At 48.2% G+C, this 15,239-nt stretch overlaps 1 protein-coding gene across 1 annotated transcript in view; it reads right to left on the bottom strand.

Moving 5' to 3' along the window:
* The window catches only part of INSRR (insulin receptor related receptor), an 82,009-nt gene extending 73,827 nt beyond the window's left edge, over positions 1-8,182 (bottom strand). The window contains exon 1 of the mRNA XM_029581587.1: positions 7,725-8,182. Coding sequence (XP_029437447.1) covers positions 7,725-7,824 — 100 coding nt within the window. The 5' untranslated portion in view covers positions 7,825-8,182. The remainder of the gene's footprint in view (positions 1-7,724) is intronic.
* Between the last annotated feature and the right edge of the window lie 7,057 nt (positions 8,183-15,239).

Raw genomic sequence — 15,239 nt, 5'->3', positions numbered from 1 at the left:
GGGACGAGATGGGGAGGAGGGAATCAAAAGGAGGCAGCAGTTGGGGGAGAGAAGGACAATGGAGTCAGATATCTGGAGATCAGTGACGGGGAGACGAGGGCTCGAGAGGTGGCAATAGGAGGGAGAGTTTGGGAGGTAAAACGCCGGAGAGGGAGAAGGAGAGGACAAAATCTAACTTTGAGTGAACAGAAAGGCGGAGAAATGAGATGAAAGGAAAAAGATGGTCAGACACATATGTAGGGGAAGATGTAAAGCAAACAGAAGGAAATAAGAAAAAAAAAAAATCAGAAAATGTAACGGAGACTGGAGAAAAGGAAAATGGAGAAGAGGAAGGCATTGAAAGCAGAAAAAAAAACAAAACGATGAGCACCAAACTGATTAGAAACAAATAAACTGCCCGGACTGTTCCATTGCATGTAGAGTCCAGCTTCTTGGGGTTTACAGCAGGGCTTCCCAAGCCTCTCCTGGGGGACCCCACAGCCAGTCGGGTTTTCAGGATATCCACAATGAATATGCATGAGCTATATTTGCATAGCATGGAGACCTGGTATATGCAACTTCATCTCATGCACATCCTTTGTGGATATATCCTGAAAACCCGACTGGCTGTGGGGTCCCCCAGGAGAGGCTTGGGAAGCCCATGATCCCTTATTCTCTGTATATTAGGTGAAGGTCTGGGTTCTGCATGTGACAGAGGTGAAGTATTTTTGTTTTGTTGGGAATGGTAGCAGTAGGAAGTGTGTTAGTGCTCTAGGGCCCAGTGTGATATTTGCAGTACTACCTTTCATGGATAGGATTTTTGATCTTTTGGAAGGGCAGGTTTGCTGTACAGGTTTGGAACGTGTTTTTATTGGGTTTATTTCCCAAGTGCCTGATAGCGGAGAGTTTGTGTTCATTTAACTGAAGGTGACTCCAGAATGTGACTGCACCTCACAGTAAGGAGTATACCTAGAGAGAGAGAGGAGGGAGAGAAAGCCTGGAGGGAGGGGGGGAGAATTCCAGGAGAATGAGGAGGAGGAGGGAATGCCTGGAGAGGGGAGAAAGAGAAAGCCAGGAGAGAGGAGGAGGGGAATAGAATGGATTAGGAAGGAAGGAAGAATTCCTAGAGGGGGAGGAGGAGAGAGGGGGGGAATGGATTAGGAAGGAAGGAAGAATTCCTAGAGGGGGAGGAGGAGAGAGGGGGGGGATGGATTAGGAAGGAAGGAAGAATTCCTAGAGGGGGGGATGAGGAGAGAGAGGGGGGAATGGATTAGGAAGGAAGGAAGAATTCCTGGAGGGAGGAGGAGAGCCGGCCAACAAGGTGTGAGGGAGGAAGGGAGGCAGGCTGGCTGGGAAATGGGGTGTGTGTGTGTGGGGGGGGTTTTTGAGACAAGAGAAAGGCTGGGGGTGTGGGTTATGTTGGGAGTCACCAAGCTCCTAGGATGTAGGGCTCTGTGGCAGGCTTTGCTGTGTTTTCTCAGTAAGTGGTGTACTGCTGCTCTAGAACCCAGGGTTGTCTTGTCATAGGTTGTGCTGTTGCTGTTTGAGCCCTGGCAGTTAGTACTACTGTGGTATGTAAAATACTCTACATAATGTGCTGAGGTTTGGGGGTTTATTTGCAGGATTTTGTATTTATAAAATCGCTCATATTCCTTTTATACTGAAATATCCATTCTGCGTGGATTCCAGCCAGACAGACGGAAATATAATGCAAAGTGCCTGGTAGTGGAGGGAGTTTGTGTTGCTGTTACCAAGATGACACCAGAATTTTTTTGGGGGGAGTATGGTGACCTGTAATGGGGAAATATCCTATTCTGTACTACGTACGGAGATAAAGGAGACCATCAGACTGCAAGAGATGAAATCAGAGGCCAAGAAAACGTGGGCCCAACGCCTCAGAAACGTCTTAATTGTTTGGGCACCGCTCGCCTGATCCAGAAGAGCTGCCAGGCTCACCTCGCCATGCTGCCTGGCTGTATTGCACCGTGCAAAGCTTCAGAAAGACGCCGTTCGGCACAAGGCAAGTACGAAGGAGGGCGCTAGCAGGAAATTTCAGAGACGGGGGATCAAGCCCCGGCCAGGTGCAAGATCAACCCTGCAGCTCAAGCTTTTGCAAAAGAATCTCTTCTCCATTCACCGAAGCTCCCCTCCATCAATGGGATGCAGAGCAGAATTAGTCACTTGGTACTGACACTTCTATTAACAAGGCTGCGTTCGTCATTTGCCTCTAGCACTACGGCTTTTTTTTCCCTAGCATCAAGCTTTTTCATGGTGGGGTCTGGGCATGAATAATTATGCTATACAATGTGGACAAAAGAATATATAATAGGGAAAAAAAAAAAAAAGAATAGCATTAACTGTAAGCAGAGTCAGAAATCGGCAGTGGAAGCTGGGAGCAGAGTTAAAAAGGAGCTAGGTGCCCCTCCCCCCAACCCACATGAGACCTACTGCCCCCTGAAGTTAGAGATGTAATGGGCCTAATTAATCAAGGGCTTTCCTACCAGTGCAAAACAGAAGAAGCCCCACTGTACTGAAGAATGCCCTTGACCAGGTCAGTGCCCCCAGTCTGCTAGGATTCAGCAGCCACGAGGCAGGATGGGGCGGGGGGCCTGCAAAATCCAACTTTTGCTGTACAACTTTTCAGATCCCCTCCCCCCACCCCACGGCGTGACCAGGGGCTGGGTCGAACTGGAAGTAGAGGTGGGACCGGTAGGCCCACGCACCTTCCCATCCCATCATGACCTGTGCTTGGCGGTAGGAGGAGGTGCCACTGCTTCCCCAGGCCAGAGTCGGGGTGTAGGGGGTTCAGAGCGTAAAGTCCTGGTCTCCAGCAGCAGAAGAGGAGGAAGTGACCCGAGGCACAGCTGCCAACCCTTTCTGACCACAAAGCCCGATCAGCAGGGAGAATGATTGAAACTGGGGGGGGGGTTAGTGAGAGACAGCATGAGCAGAGAATCCCCTCCTCTTCCCTTCCTCTGCGCACCACTCCCTAATATCCCCTTCATCCTCTATCCTTCTGCCCGAGATCACATCTTCATCACCCTACTCCAAGATGTCCTCTCTTCCCTTCCCAGCATCCATCACCAAGATGCCATTCCCCCCCCCCCCCAAAAAAAAAAAGAACTAAATAAATTATCTAGAGATACAAGCATTGTAGGAAAATTATTTCTGTACATAAAATACAAATTTACATGATTTAATATGCAATAAGTTATGGGATAGGAGGCGATGTCCTTTCGTGGATTACAAACTGGTTAAAAGACAGGAAACAGAGAGTAGGATTAAATGGTCAATTTTCTCAGTGGAGAGAGGTAAACAATGGAGTGCCTCAGGGAATCTGTACTTGGACCGGTGCTTTATAATATATTTATAAATGATCTGAAAAGGTGATCAAATTACAGAGAAGGGCAACCAAAATGATGAAGAGCATGGAATAGCTCCCCTATGAAGAAAGGCTGAAGAGGTTAGGACTGTTCAGCTTGGAGAAAAGATAGCTGAGAGGGAGATATGATAGAGGATCTACAAAATCATGAAAGGACTTGAACAGGTAAATGTGAATTGATTATTTACTCTTTCAGATAATACAAGGACTAGGGGGCACTCCATGAAGTTAGCAAGTAGCACATTTAAAACAAATCAGAGAATATTCTTTCACTCAACGCACAATTAAGCTCTGGAATTCATTGCCAGTGGATGTGGTTGGTGCAGTTAGCGTAACTGGGTTTAAAAAAGGTTTGGATTAAGTTCTTGGAGGAGAAGTCCATAAACTGCTATCAATCGATGAGGAACAGCCACTGCTTGTTACCAGCATTAGTAGCATGGGATCTATTTAAAGTTTGGGTACTTGCGACTTGGATTGGCCACTGTTGGTTCAGGATACTGGGCTTGATGGATCCTTGGTCTGAACCAGTATGGCATTTCTTATGTTCTTATATGCCCCATAATTACTGCAGAATTTCAGAAACCGGTGCAAAATTTTCTAACTCTAGCCATAGACTCTATTCTTGAGCTACCGCAGGAAACCACGGGGGCTGTCATTTTGGTTGATTGCTTTGTTATATTTCTGTGGACTTCCCTCAACCTTGGCTGTGTTCACAGCCTGAACCGATGATGATGGTAATTTAAAATAAAAAAAAAAAAAAAAAAAAAAAAAAAGGGGAAGATATAGTAAATCCCAGTCAAGGAAAATAGGAATTTTCTGCACCACCCCCCACCGGGTGCTTTCTTGCTTCTGGGTCAGGGGGTTCAACACGATGCAAATCCTGCTTTTAGCAAGCTGCCAAGGTGGCCCATGCTAATGGACATGAGCCGGAAGGCAGCGGGAACCAGTTCCAGCTCTCCCTAGCTAAAAGCAGAAGCCTGTGTTTTGTCCACAGACCTATTTGTAACATATTTCCACTTTTCTCCACTGTGACCAACAATATCCCCAGGGAGTACTTGCAGTTCTAAGAATGAAAACGTGTCTGCAGAGCAGAGGGTGATGGTGGTACTACAAAACCAAACACCACGATACTTGTCATTGGCCACCTCCGAGTGACTCTTGCCTAGGCTCCAGCAAGAGAGAGGGCAATCCTTGGAGCCAGGCTCTTTCCACAATTGGTACGGCTACTGGAACCACGAGAAGGGCAACCAGTTAAGGCCGGTAGAAGCTAGACAACCAGTGCCAAGGTTTATGGGTCCATGCCTCGTGAGTTGCAAAATCTGACCTGCGGGCTTTGTTTCTTTAGAAAAGCTCTAAATACCAGGCTGGCGTGTTACTCGGCTCATGCAGTTGCTGCTCGCTAGAGAGTCGGTGAAATTGGTGTTCACGGTGTTTTCGAAAAAGCCTCCTCTGCCTGGCTGCGCCAGCATGCCCACCGTTCTGAATTTAAGTAAAATCACTTGCTACCTAAGGATCTCCCTTCAAGACCTGAAGTCTTCCTGCTAGGCCTGCCAACAGAGCAGGGGGGTGGTGGTGTGATCTAGCTCTTGATAAAGCAAATCAGCCAAGCACTACTTGTGGCAGCCAGAAGAGCAGGTGGCTACTAAATGGGAAAGCAAAACCCGGGCTATGGCTTAACGTAAGACTGAACAGAAAAACCATCTCTCTCATGCCCCAGTTTTTCCCACTGCCAAGAGTAGGACAAGCATGCACTGTAACCTCTTGTGTTAAAAACTTACGCCAACCTCAGAATACATCCGAGCAGTAAAGATGCAACAGATTCAGGTGGATACATCCCAATGCTTTGTTCAAGAATAGTCACTCTTCTAGAACATGTATTTACAATTTTGTATATAGCCTCTCCCCTCCCCAAAAATGCTTAGTGTTGTCGTCGGTTAAAAGACAGGAAACAGAGAGTAGGATTAAATGGTCTGTTTTCACAGTGGAAAATAATAAAAACAGTGGAGTGCCTTAGGGATCTGTACTAGGACCAGTGCTTTTCAATATATATATATAAATGATCTGGAAAGGAATACGATGAGTGAGATGATCAAATTCGTGGATGACAAAATTATGCAGAGTAGTTAAATCTCAAGCGGATTGTGATAAATTGCAGGAATGGAAGATTGGGCATCCAAATGGCAGATAAAATTTAATGTGGACAAGTGCAAGATGATGCATATAGGGAAAAATAACCCTTGCTGTAGTTATGCAATGTTAAGTTCTATCTTAGGAGCTACCATTCAGGAAAGAGATCTAGGTGTCCTAGTGGATAATACATTGAAATCGTCAGCTCAGTGTGCTGCGGCGATCAAAAAAGCAAACAGAATGTTGGGAATTATTAGAAAGGGAATGGTGAATAAAACGGAAAATGTCATAATGCCTCTGTATCGCTCCATGGTGAGACCGCACCTTGAATACTGTGTACAATTCTGGTTACCGCATCTTAATAAAGGATATAGTTGCACTGGAGAAAGTGCAGAGAAGGGCAACCAAAATGATAAGGGGCATAGAATGACTGCCCTATGAGGAAAGGCTAAGGAAGTTAGGGCTGTCCACTTTGGAGAAGAGACGACTGAGGGGGGATATGATAGAAATCTACAAAATCATGAAAGGACTTGAACAGGTTAATGTAAATCGGTTATTTACTCTCTCAGCTAATAGAATGACTAGAGTGCAGGCCATAAAGTTAGCAAGTAACTCATTTAAAACAAATAAAAAAAATTAATTTTCAATCAGCAAGTAGTTAAGCTCTGGAATTCATTGCCAGAGGATATGGTTACAGTAGTTAGTGTAACTGGGTTTAAAAAAAGTTTGGATAAGTTCCTAGAGGGAAAAACCCATAAACTGCTATTAATAAATAAGCGATAGTAGGTTGAGATTTATTTAATGTTTGGGTACTTGCCAGGTCCTTGTGACTTGGATTGGCTGCTGTTGGAAACAGGATGCTGGGCTTGATGGCCCCTTGGTCTGACCCAGCATGGCAATTTCTTATGTTCTTATTGCAGTTAAGATCCTCAGCCAAGGGTCTTGCTCCAGGGCTCCTTCCTAAACTCTCAATCATGGGACCCTAAATCCAGTCACCTCGTGTCATCCTTAAGCAGTGACTGAGACTTCCTGCCTCTTCCTCTCCCCCTCCCTCGGCTGACCTGGGGACCTTTCCTATGACAGTGCCCAGCCTCCTGAGCCAACAGGTTAGCCCTCTTGGATACAATTTAGTCCAAGACCACCTGCATTTTTCCTACAAAAAAAGAGTCCTATTAGAGAAATATCCCCTCTGTTCTGCACCCTTTCTATCAAAATGGCCCCCATCCTATAAACAAATAAGCTCACACCTATCTGGCAGCAGAGGTCCCTCTTATGGTGGATAGATGGACCTTCACTGCAGGTTCTGTATTGCTTTGATGACTCTGAGCTGGGTGATTGGGGGCAGAAGTGGAGATTAAATTCCAGCTGTCACCCCAAGTTCAAGGCATCCCTTAGCCATGACTTCTACAAACAGGAAGGGTCTGACAGGGGATGGACCACCCTACACAAGCCTTCTTCCAAATACACAGGATGCAGGGCTAGACTGCTGGATCTGACCTGAATCTGGCAGCTCACGTAGTCTTATTCTCACCACAGAAAGAATAAGATTCATTTTGGTATAGGCCCTAAGAAATACCTAAAGATTCCCCTGTCACCCACCAATTCATTAATAAAAATCAAAATATATCAACACTTAATAACTATCTTGCTTTAAAAAAAAAAAAAAAAGACCAATTTTGACAGCAGAACCAGGAGTGAATAAAACAGGAACTGATTTAATAGAGAAGTAACAGAATAATAATAAAAATAAAGACTAGAAAACAATACAATACAGCAAGAAGCCACCTAAACCAGCAGAGAGGAAATGGAATAATTATACACCTTGACAGGCTTCCTGAAAATAGTTTGTCAGATTTAAATTAAAATTAAAAAAAAAAGGTCAACTTTTGGAATTAGACAAATTCCTCGAGCAGGTCTTAAAGTTGAGTTGGTTGGAGGGGCGGTGAGGGATGAGGGAAAAGAGCGAGAAATCAGGACTGAAAGATAAAAAATGACTCAGTATGTGCTGATCAAGGAGGTAGTGAAGCAGGTGGCAGCCTGCAATAAGGAGCATTTGGCTGGTACAGGAGGGTGGTTATTTCCCCATCTAAAAAAAAAAAAAAAAAAAAAGGTCGTTCAGACTTTAAACCATCTCCTAAAGAGAACCAAAAAAATAAATAAATCTGTTCTGATCAGGAACTGTCAGGGTTTTCAAACTAGCAGCGATAATATGAATAGGGGATCCCCCCCAACTTACTGTCTGAGGTGGCTCGTCCGATGGAAACGATGAGGAAGAGCAGGATGCCCCTCTTATAATGCAGCAAGAGGCAGAAGAGCACCTTCTCCTTCCCCCTCATGGTCCAGCCACAGGCAAGTGGCTCCCTCTCCAGAGCAAGGCAGCAAAGTCGTCTCACCCACGACCCAACCCAAGATCTCCAGGCCTGTGTGGTCCAGAGCCCCCGAGGCAATCCAGGGTTCAGCAGGTTACGGGTCCCAGCTCCCGGGCTGCATCGCACACACCTGCCCCTTTCCAGGGCTTTAATCCACTTTCCAGGACTGATTTTTCCCAGGGGCTCTGTGTATTACTTTCTGTCAGCCCCCCCTACCCAAGTTAGATCCTACCGAAGAGACATTGCAAACTGTTTTGGGCTTTAAAAACCAAAGAAAGAAATCGGCCGTTAGCGCCTGGCTCGGACGGCAGTGCAACGCGGGCTGTCGGAGGGCTGCAAGGCAGCACACCTGAGCGCGGAGGGGCGGGGCTACGGATGCTAATCAGGCAGCCGCAGGTAACGCCCGTCCCGTCCCGGGAGGAAAGCCCCGCCCAAGGACCGATGGGATTGGAGGGCAGTGCAGAGACCACGTCCCCCTCGTCCTTCTCTCGGAACGTGGTAAAAGGCTGAGAGCCCGCCCCTTTCCCTTCCCCTCTCAGCGGTCTGGCCCCGCCCCTTCTGCAGCCCCCTCGCCGGGGTCGGCTCCTCCCCTGGGTTTTTGTTTTGTCTTTTTAATTCAAAATATTTACCCTGCAAACTAACCTGAGACATCTTGTAGCACGGGCTCCGTATCTGGCCTGGGCGATCTCTGTTTTGGGAGAAATAAGTGGAAGAGCTCAAGTGAACCAGACTGGGGCTGCTGCCAAAATCTGGGGTTTAACCTGCAAAAATTCGACTTTGAAGAATTCCAGACTGCCCCCCCCCCCCCCCCCCCCCTCCATGCAGACCACTGCTGCCTATCTGTGCCCAGCCAGAGCGGGTGAAGGGTCCACCAAGACAACTTCTCCTTGGCTTCTTGGACTCTGTTGGGATTTGATCTGGGAAAGCAGCAAAGACTTTATTCATAATGATAATAATAATAAGACTCCCCCAGCCCCTGGGTTTCTAAACTCTGCTAGGGGCGTTAGGTCCCAGAGAGGTAAACAAGGTCCTGGGAGAGCTTGTATTGAGGGAGTATAGGGCACGGCTGCAGTATAAGAGAGTGGGCTGGATCGGTCGTGTTAGGTCAGCGCTTCTGAGGGCTGCTGGGATTTACAGCACCAGACAAGGTAGTTTTCTGTCGTGGCCGCAGAACAGGTGCAGCTCAGGCAGCAGCAGCAGCCGTGTTCTGCTGCAGGAGGCACCTGCTGAACTGTTTTATGGTAACACAGTATGGCTCACTGCCCTGGAGCAGGGCGGGCAAGAATCCCATAATAAGAAAGTGGCAGCACTGGGCAGAAATAGTGCATGCTCCCCCCACACTCTCACATACACAGGGCCCCACCATGAAAAAGGTACAGCTCAGGCGGCAGCAGTGACTGACAATCACACACACACACACACACACACACACACACTCTCTCTCTCTCTCTCCCCATCCCAAAACAGGGACAGCAGCAGTGTGAGCTACACCTATTTAGAAAGGTGCGCATACACACACACACACACATGCACACATACACAGTGGTATAGCACAAGTTTCCCATCCACACACTGCCCCACCACAGGTCAGGGACAGCACCACAGGTCAGGGACAGCACCACAGGTCAGGGACAGCACCAAGCTCACCCACCCACCCACACTGCCCCACCACAGAACAGGGACAGCAGCAGTGTGAGCTACACACACACAAAGATAGAGGACAAGCAGCAGTGCAAGCATCACACACACACTGCCCCACCACAGATCAGGGGCACAATGCAGCCGTGCAGGCTTCATATACACACACACTGCCCCACCACAGATCAGGGGCACACGGCAGCCGTGCAGGCTTCATATAGACACACACACTGCCCCACCACAGATCAGGAACACACGGCAGCCGTGCAGGCTTCATATACACACACACTGCCCCACCACAGATCAGGGGCACACGGCAGCCGTGCAGGCTTCATACACACACACACACACACTGCCCCACCACAGATCAGGAACACACGGCAGCCGTGCAGGCTTCATGTACACACACACTGCCCCACCACAGATCAGGAACACACGGCAGCCGTGCAGGCTTCATACACACACACACTGCCCCACCACAGATCGGAACACACGGCAGCCGTGCAGGCTTCATACACACACACACTGCCCCACCACAGATCAGGGGCACACGGCAGCCGTGTAGGCTTCATATACACACACTGCCCCACCACAGATCAGGAACACACGGCAGCCGTGCAGGCTTCATACACACACACTGCCCCACCACAGATCAGGAACACACGGCAGCCGTGCAGGCTTCATATACACACACACTGCCCCACCACAGATCAGGGGCACACGGCAGCCGTGCAGGCTTCATACACACACACACACACACTGCCCCACCACAGATCAGGAACACACGGCAGCCGTGCAGGCTTCATGTACACACACACTGCCCCACTTCAGATCAGGAACACACGGCAGCCGTGCAGGCTTCATACACACACACACTGCCCCACCACAGATCGGAACACACGGCAGCCGTGCAGGCTTCATACACACACACTGCCCCACCACAGATCAGGAACACACGGCAGCCGTGCAGGCTTCATACACACACACACTGCCCCACCACAGATCAGGAACAGCACAGGCAATAGCAATGCAAACAGTGGCAGAGCTCTTCTTTCCTTTGACCAGTGGCAATTAGAGGGGAGTTTGTATTTGTTAAAATTGTATTGGTGTAAATGTCCTGATATCTGCAGTGATGTCCGTTTATCGCATGTTAAAAGCTAAAGGAAAGGTTTTACTGAAACCTACTGTGGCATCTTTATCAAACTTTGGATGAAATGAAGTGAATCCACAGTCTCTGCCACCACCACTGAGAGCGTTAGCAGCTGTGCCACCACGTGGCTCTGGTGAGGTGGCCGCTGTGGCACCCAGCTCGCTGCTGGCACTACCCTCCCGTCGCTCTCCGTGACTTCTCCACGTAAGCCCCGGCGGTCACAGAGAAACACAGATCCTCCTCGTCCTTGCTTCGAGCCCTTTTCTGTCGCTCCCCGGCTCACTTCTGACTCAGCGCCTGACAAGAGTTGTGCAGGTGCCACACACGGAGGGTGTGCTGAGCTCAGCCTCCAGCTCCCTTCTACCTTGGCTCCCCCGGTCGGGTTTTTGTTTTAAATGGTGCAGAGCCAGGGCTGTGCTTTGATGTAAACAGCGTTAATGTTCCTTTTGATACAGTCAAAGCACGTCGTGGGTTGGGACCCTGGCCAAGTGCACATTGGAAGGATACATTCTCACTGTGAAGGGTACAAGATAGGGGGATCGAAGCCCGAAAGATAGGTTGTGTTATAAGGAGAGGGTTGCTATAGCAGAACTGGGGCACACCCTCCTGAAACAGCACAGGCCGGAGTCACTGAGGAGAAAGCCGCAGTCTGACTCAGCAGAGCGGTTAAGTCCCGGAGGCAACCAAGGCCCGCCTGCTGGGCCCAGTGGCTACCGTGGAGGAGACCTTGGCTCGGCTCCCGCATCCGGCTTCTGCCAAGGATTCTGTGGAGGAGAGGAGTAGTGCTCCTCAGTCATAGCACTAACCCAGCACCTAGGGGGAGTATTCAGATCGCACACCTTTCCAAGTTATAAAGGGAGCTCGAATCTGTGGGCCCCCTACCTAGGATCGTCACCGACGAAGATTCGCACCTCCCCACTCTCCGTGCCGTGCTGATGCGTTATGTGGATCCGAGTGTGACACCTGCATGGGGGCTCTGATGAAGCGTCATGGTTCAGCTCTCCGTGCTGTTTTCATGCTTTACATGTATTGATGTGAGGCCTGCGTGAGGCCCTGCTAAAGATGCGAGGATTGTGGGATCTCTGTGCCATGGTTGGATACTTTCCGTGTATCAGCGCAACATCTGCATAACCTCGTTTCCCAGCCAGCGTGCCCTGGCCTCCCTGGTGTGCCTTCAGAGCTGATCCGATGTGGCACGGAAAAGTCACCACTGCCTGCGGCGCAGCTTCAGAACAGCACGTGGGCTCGGCTCTCTGCACCTCACCGTAGAGGTTCTTTTTTTTTTTTTTTTTTGTAACTTACATTTATTAACTTTTCAGTACACACCTAATCGAAAAGATCATAGCATTAACAAGCTTTGCACCATGAACGTTAAACATGAAATATACGATAAATGAGCGTAGGTATGTGTGTAGCAAAAAAAGAAATTGCCACAATCAGTTGAACAGGTCGTGCAATTGGGAATTAAACTATAATAAACAGAGTTAAACTACTCTAAACCTCCAATTTACTCCCCATCCCTGCTCTTCTCCCACCCTAATAGTACCAAATGATAAAGCATAATATATTGCAATACTGTATTATTATAGTATAGTTTGACAGAGTATAACATAGGATGCAGCAGACAATACACATTGGCGACGAACAGGATTAAAGAACCAAATATCAGAAAAATCTGACAAGTGCCCAGATAGATAGGCTATGAAATTCCGAGGGAAGGTTATGAGGCCTCATAAGCAACAGCTAACGGTTCTGGTCCAGAGGGAGTGATAAAAGGCGAGCACTGCTAAGCCATCTTGTGCGCTAAAAAAAAGAAAAGAGTTAAACTTGCTCCGTACTGACTGCATTTCAAGAAAGCCTTTGTGTGAAGAAAGCTTTGCAGTCAGGAACTCCACGGTGTACAGTTTTACCAGCATACGGAGCCAGTGATCTTGCTGCGGTGCGGAATTACACAATATAAAACTATTTTCCCCACTACCCTAGCTTTCTGCAAACATTTTACAGCAGGAGAGTCAACCTCTGATGAAATACGGGGTGTAGTTCCAAAAAACCATGGCACCGGGTCATCAGGCAGTGCAATATTAAGAATCGGGCTGCAACTGCAATTAATCGTCTCCCAAAACTTCTGCCTGTCTGGACGGGACCAAAAGCTGTGATAGAAAGAGCCTAAAGTTCGTGGACACTTGACACAATTCGGGGAAGCTGTCATCTTTACCCGGAAGGCCTTAGCTGGGGACATGTAGAATTGTCTTAAAATTTTACATTGCACTTCCCTGTAAAGTACATTTTTCAGACAAAGACGGAATATCCATGTAACATTGAGTAAATTCCTGAAGGGATAGGGAAAAATTCCGACCATTCTCGCCCCTTATTATACATTTTTTGAGAAGCCTCCCAACTCCAGGGCCGCGCGCAGAGCCTTACGGAAACTAGCTGTAGCTGGTTTGTGCGAACGGGCACCAGGGATAGTACTGTGTAGGGTCGAAGACTGAGGCGTACATTTAAGCGAGTCTTCGTGTGCTTTGATAAAGTGTCATCATTGTAAATATGGAAAAAAAAATCGGAGGAAGGTAATGAGAATTGCTGCTGTAGTTCTGAGAAACTATAATTGGCCCATTCGTTGTGAAAAAGCATTGGCATATGAACCCCAGACCCGGCTCTCGCCATGTATGGAATGTAGGGCACCCTTTGGCAGCAGGGAATAAGTAATTGTCACAGATGCTTAATAAAGCAGATAATCTAGAGGGAAGCTTTAGAGGCTGCCACAAATATGACCAAGCCTTCCGGCCTGCAGTTATCAATAACTGGGTTGATAGGGAATCATTGTTGGCCTGCAATAGGTAAGTAAGTGAGGGAAAATCCAGCCATACCGTAGAGGTGCTTAAGCTTGTAGGAACCCCCTTCCCGCGATCCCGTGTGATCAGCCCTGCCTCTCCTTCCCAGCGGCAGCACGAGCCTGGAGTGTGGGAATTCATAGACAGCAGGCAGGGCACACGCAGTGCATCCTCCTCTCTATCCTTCCAGACGCTTGTCTTACTCCCAAGGCCGCATGAAATGGGGAGAGTGGGCACGGAGGACTAGACGTGACTTGCTTTGGTGAGCTCTGGCAGCCACTCACTGGAGCCCAGGTAACCAGCTGAGCCTCATCAGGCCCACATCCCCTTGATCTTGCATATATAGAAGGAGCTGGCTCGTCATGGTGGGTGCATGCGCGCCTCCGTCCTCTCTCTCGGTTTGTTTTAGAATTCGGAAGAGAGGCTGGTGGGGCTTTTGGCCATACGAGTCTTCTCCGTGTCCTCACTGCCTGCGCCATGGAGGTTGGTGGCTCTGGGGGTAAAAAGGTTGGTGGGGGGATGGACAGAAGCGTAACGTGCACCTCAACTGTCCATGCTTTGCATGTATCAGAGCAGCGCCTACCGGCTGCTCTGATGAACATCTGCTCTTCAGCTGTCCGTGCTGTGTTCCTGCTTTAAATGCACCAGGGCGCTGCACCGGCCTCCGATTGCACACACACTGTAGTGCTCCCACCTTGGCTCTTGCGTGGAGCACCGGCGACCTCTAGTGGTGATCCAGTGACTTAGTTACCTCGCCTAAAATTATTTTGTTCATGTATTTAAAATAGTTGTAGCCCACCTCTCTGCAATTCTAGGTGAGGAACAAGCAGAGTATAACAAGAATTAAAACAAGTGCAACATGACAAATTGCAGACAAAAACTGCTGCCAAACCTCTGCCGCACTGGAGATGCAAAGGTGGTTAAATTATAAGAACTCACTCACTCATCTGAAAGACCTATTTACATAGGAATCCATTCCCCATTTCCCTGAAGGTTTTTATGCATACTTCAGCTCGTAAATCCGCAGGTAGCAAATGCCAAACATCCCTTCTTTTGTTTCAGGCAAAGGAAGGTGTCTGAATGGTAGAACTGTCAGAAAATTTCTACCTTGTAACCTTAATAAGAGTAGGAACATAGATCGTGCTGCAGCGCAGAACTGCACAGGACGATGCCTTAAAGATTAAGATTTGGAGTGTATTGTCTATCCTATTTTACCGATTTTGTGTATGTATTAATGTGATCCACCAAGAGGTGTGGATTGGTGGAATACAATTTTTTTTTTTTTTTTAAATAAAGAAGAGCGCGCTTTTAGACTTCATGTGCCAGACCTCGGGGAGTCAGTGCTCGGACTGCAGCTTCGGAGGCGCAGGATGACAACGCGCTGTTGCGTTGTGAGCCAGCCTGCGGTACTCGCGCTGTGGCCACCGGAAGCCCCGAGCAAGGCGTGTTGCAGTAATCTAGGCCCCCCTGATCACAAGCGTTTGTAATACCACACGAGCTCGGCCAGGGATGAAAATGGCCTCAGATCTCCACGCCCTTATGGAAGGTGTTCTGTGCAACGTTATCAACAGGGAGGCAGAGAGAAAGAGCGCAGATCTGTAAATACAACATCTAGCTTCTTCTGATCTAGTCAATCTTATTCTATTCTATTCTTTATTCCGTTCTATTCTATATACAGTTGTGCTCATAAGTTTACATAGCCCCTGGCAGCATCTGTAAGATGCATAGCATTTTAAGAAAACATGAGTGATCAGACAAAA

Source organism: Rhinatrema bivittatum, chromosome 16 (assembly GCF_901001135.1).
Source record: "Rhinatrema bivittatum chromosome 16, aRhiBiv1.1, whole genome shotgun sequence".
NCBI lineage: Eukaryota > Metazoa > Chordata > Amphibia > Gymnophiona > Rhinatrematidae > Rhinatrema > Rhinatrema bivittatum.
Note: the sequence above shows the minus strand (reverse complement) of the source record. Positions and strands in the feature narration are given on the sequence as shown.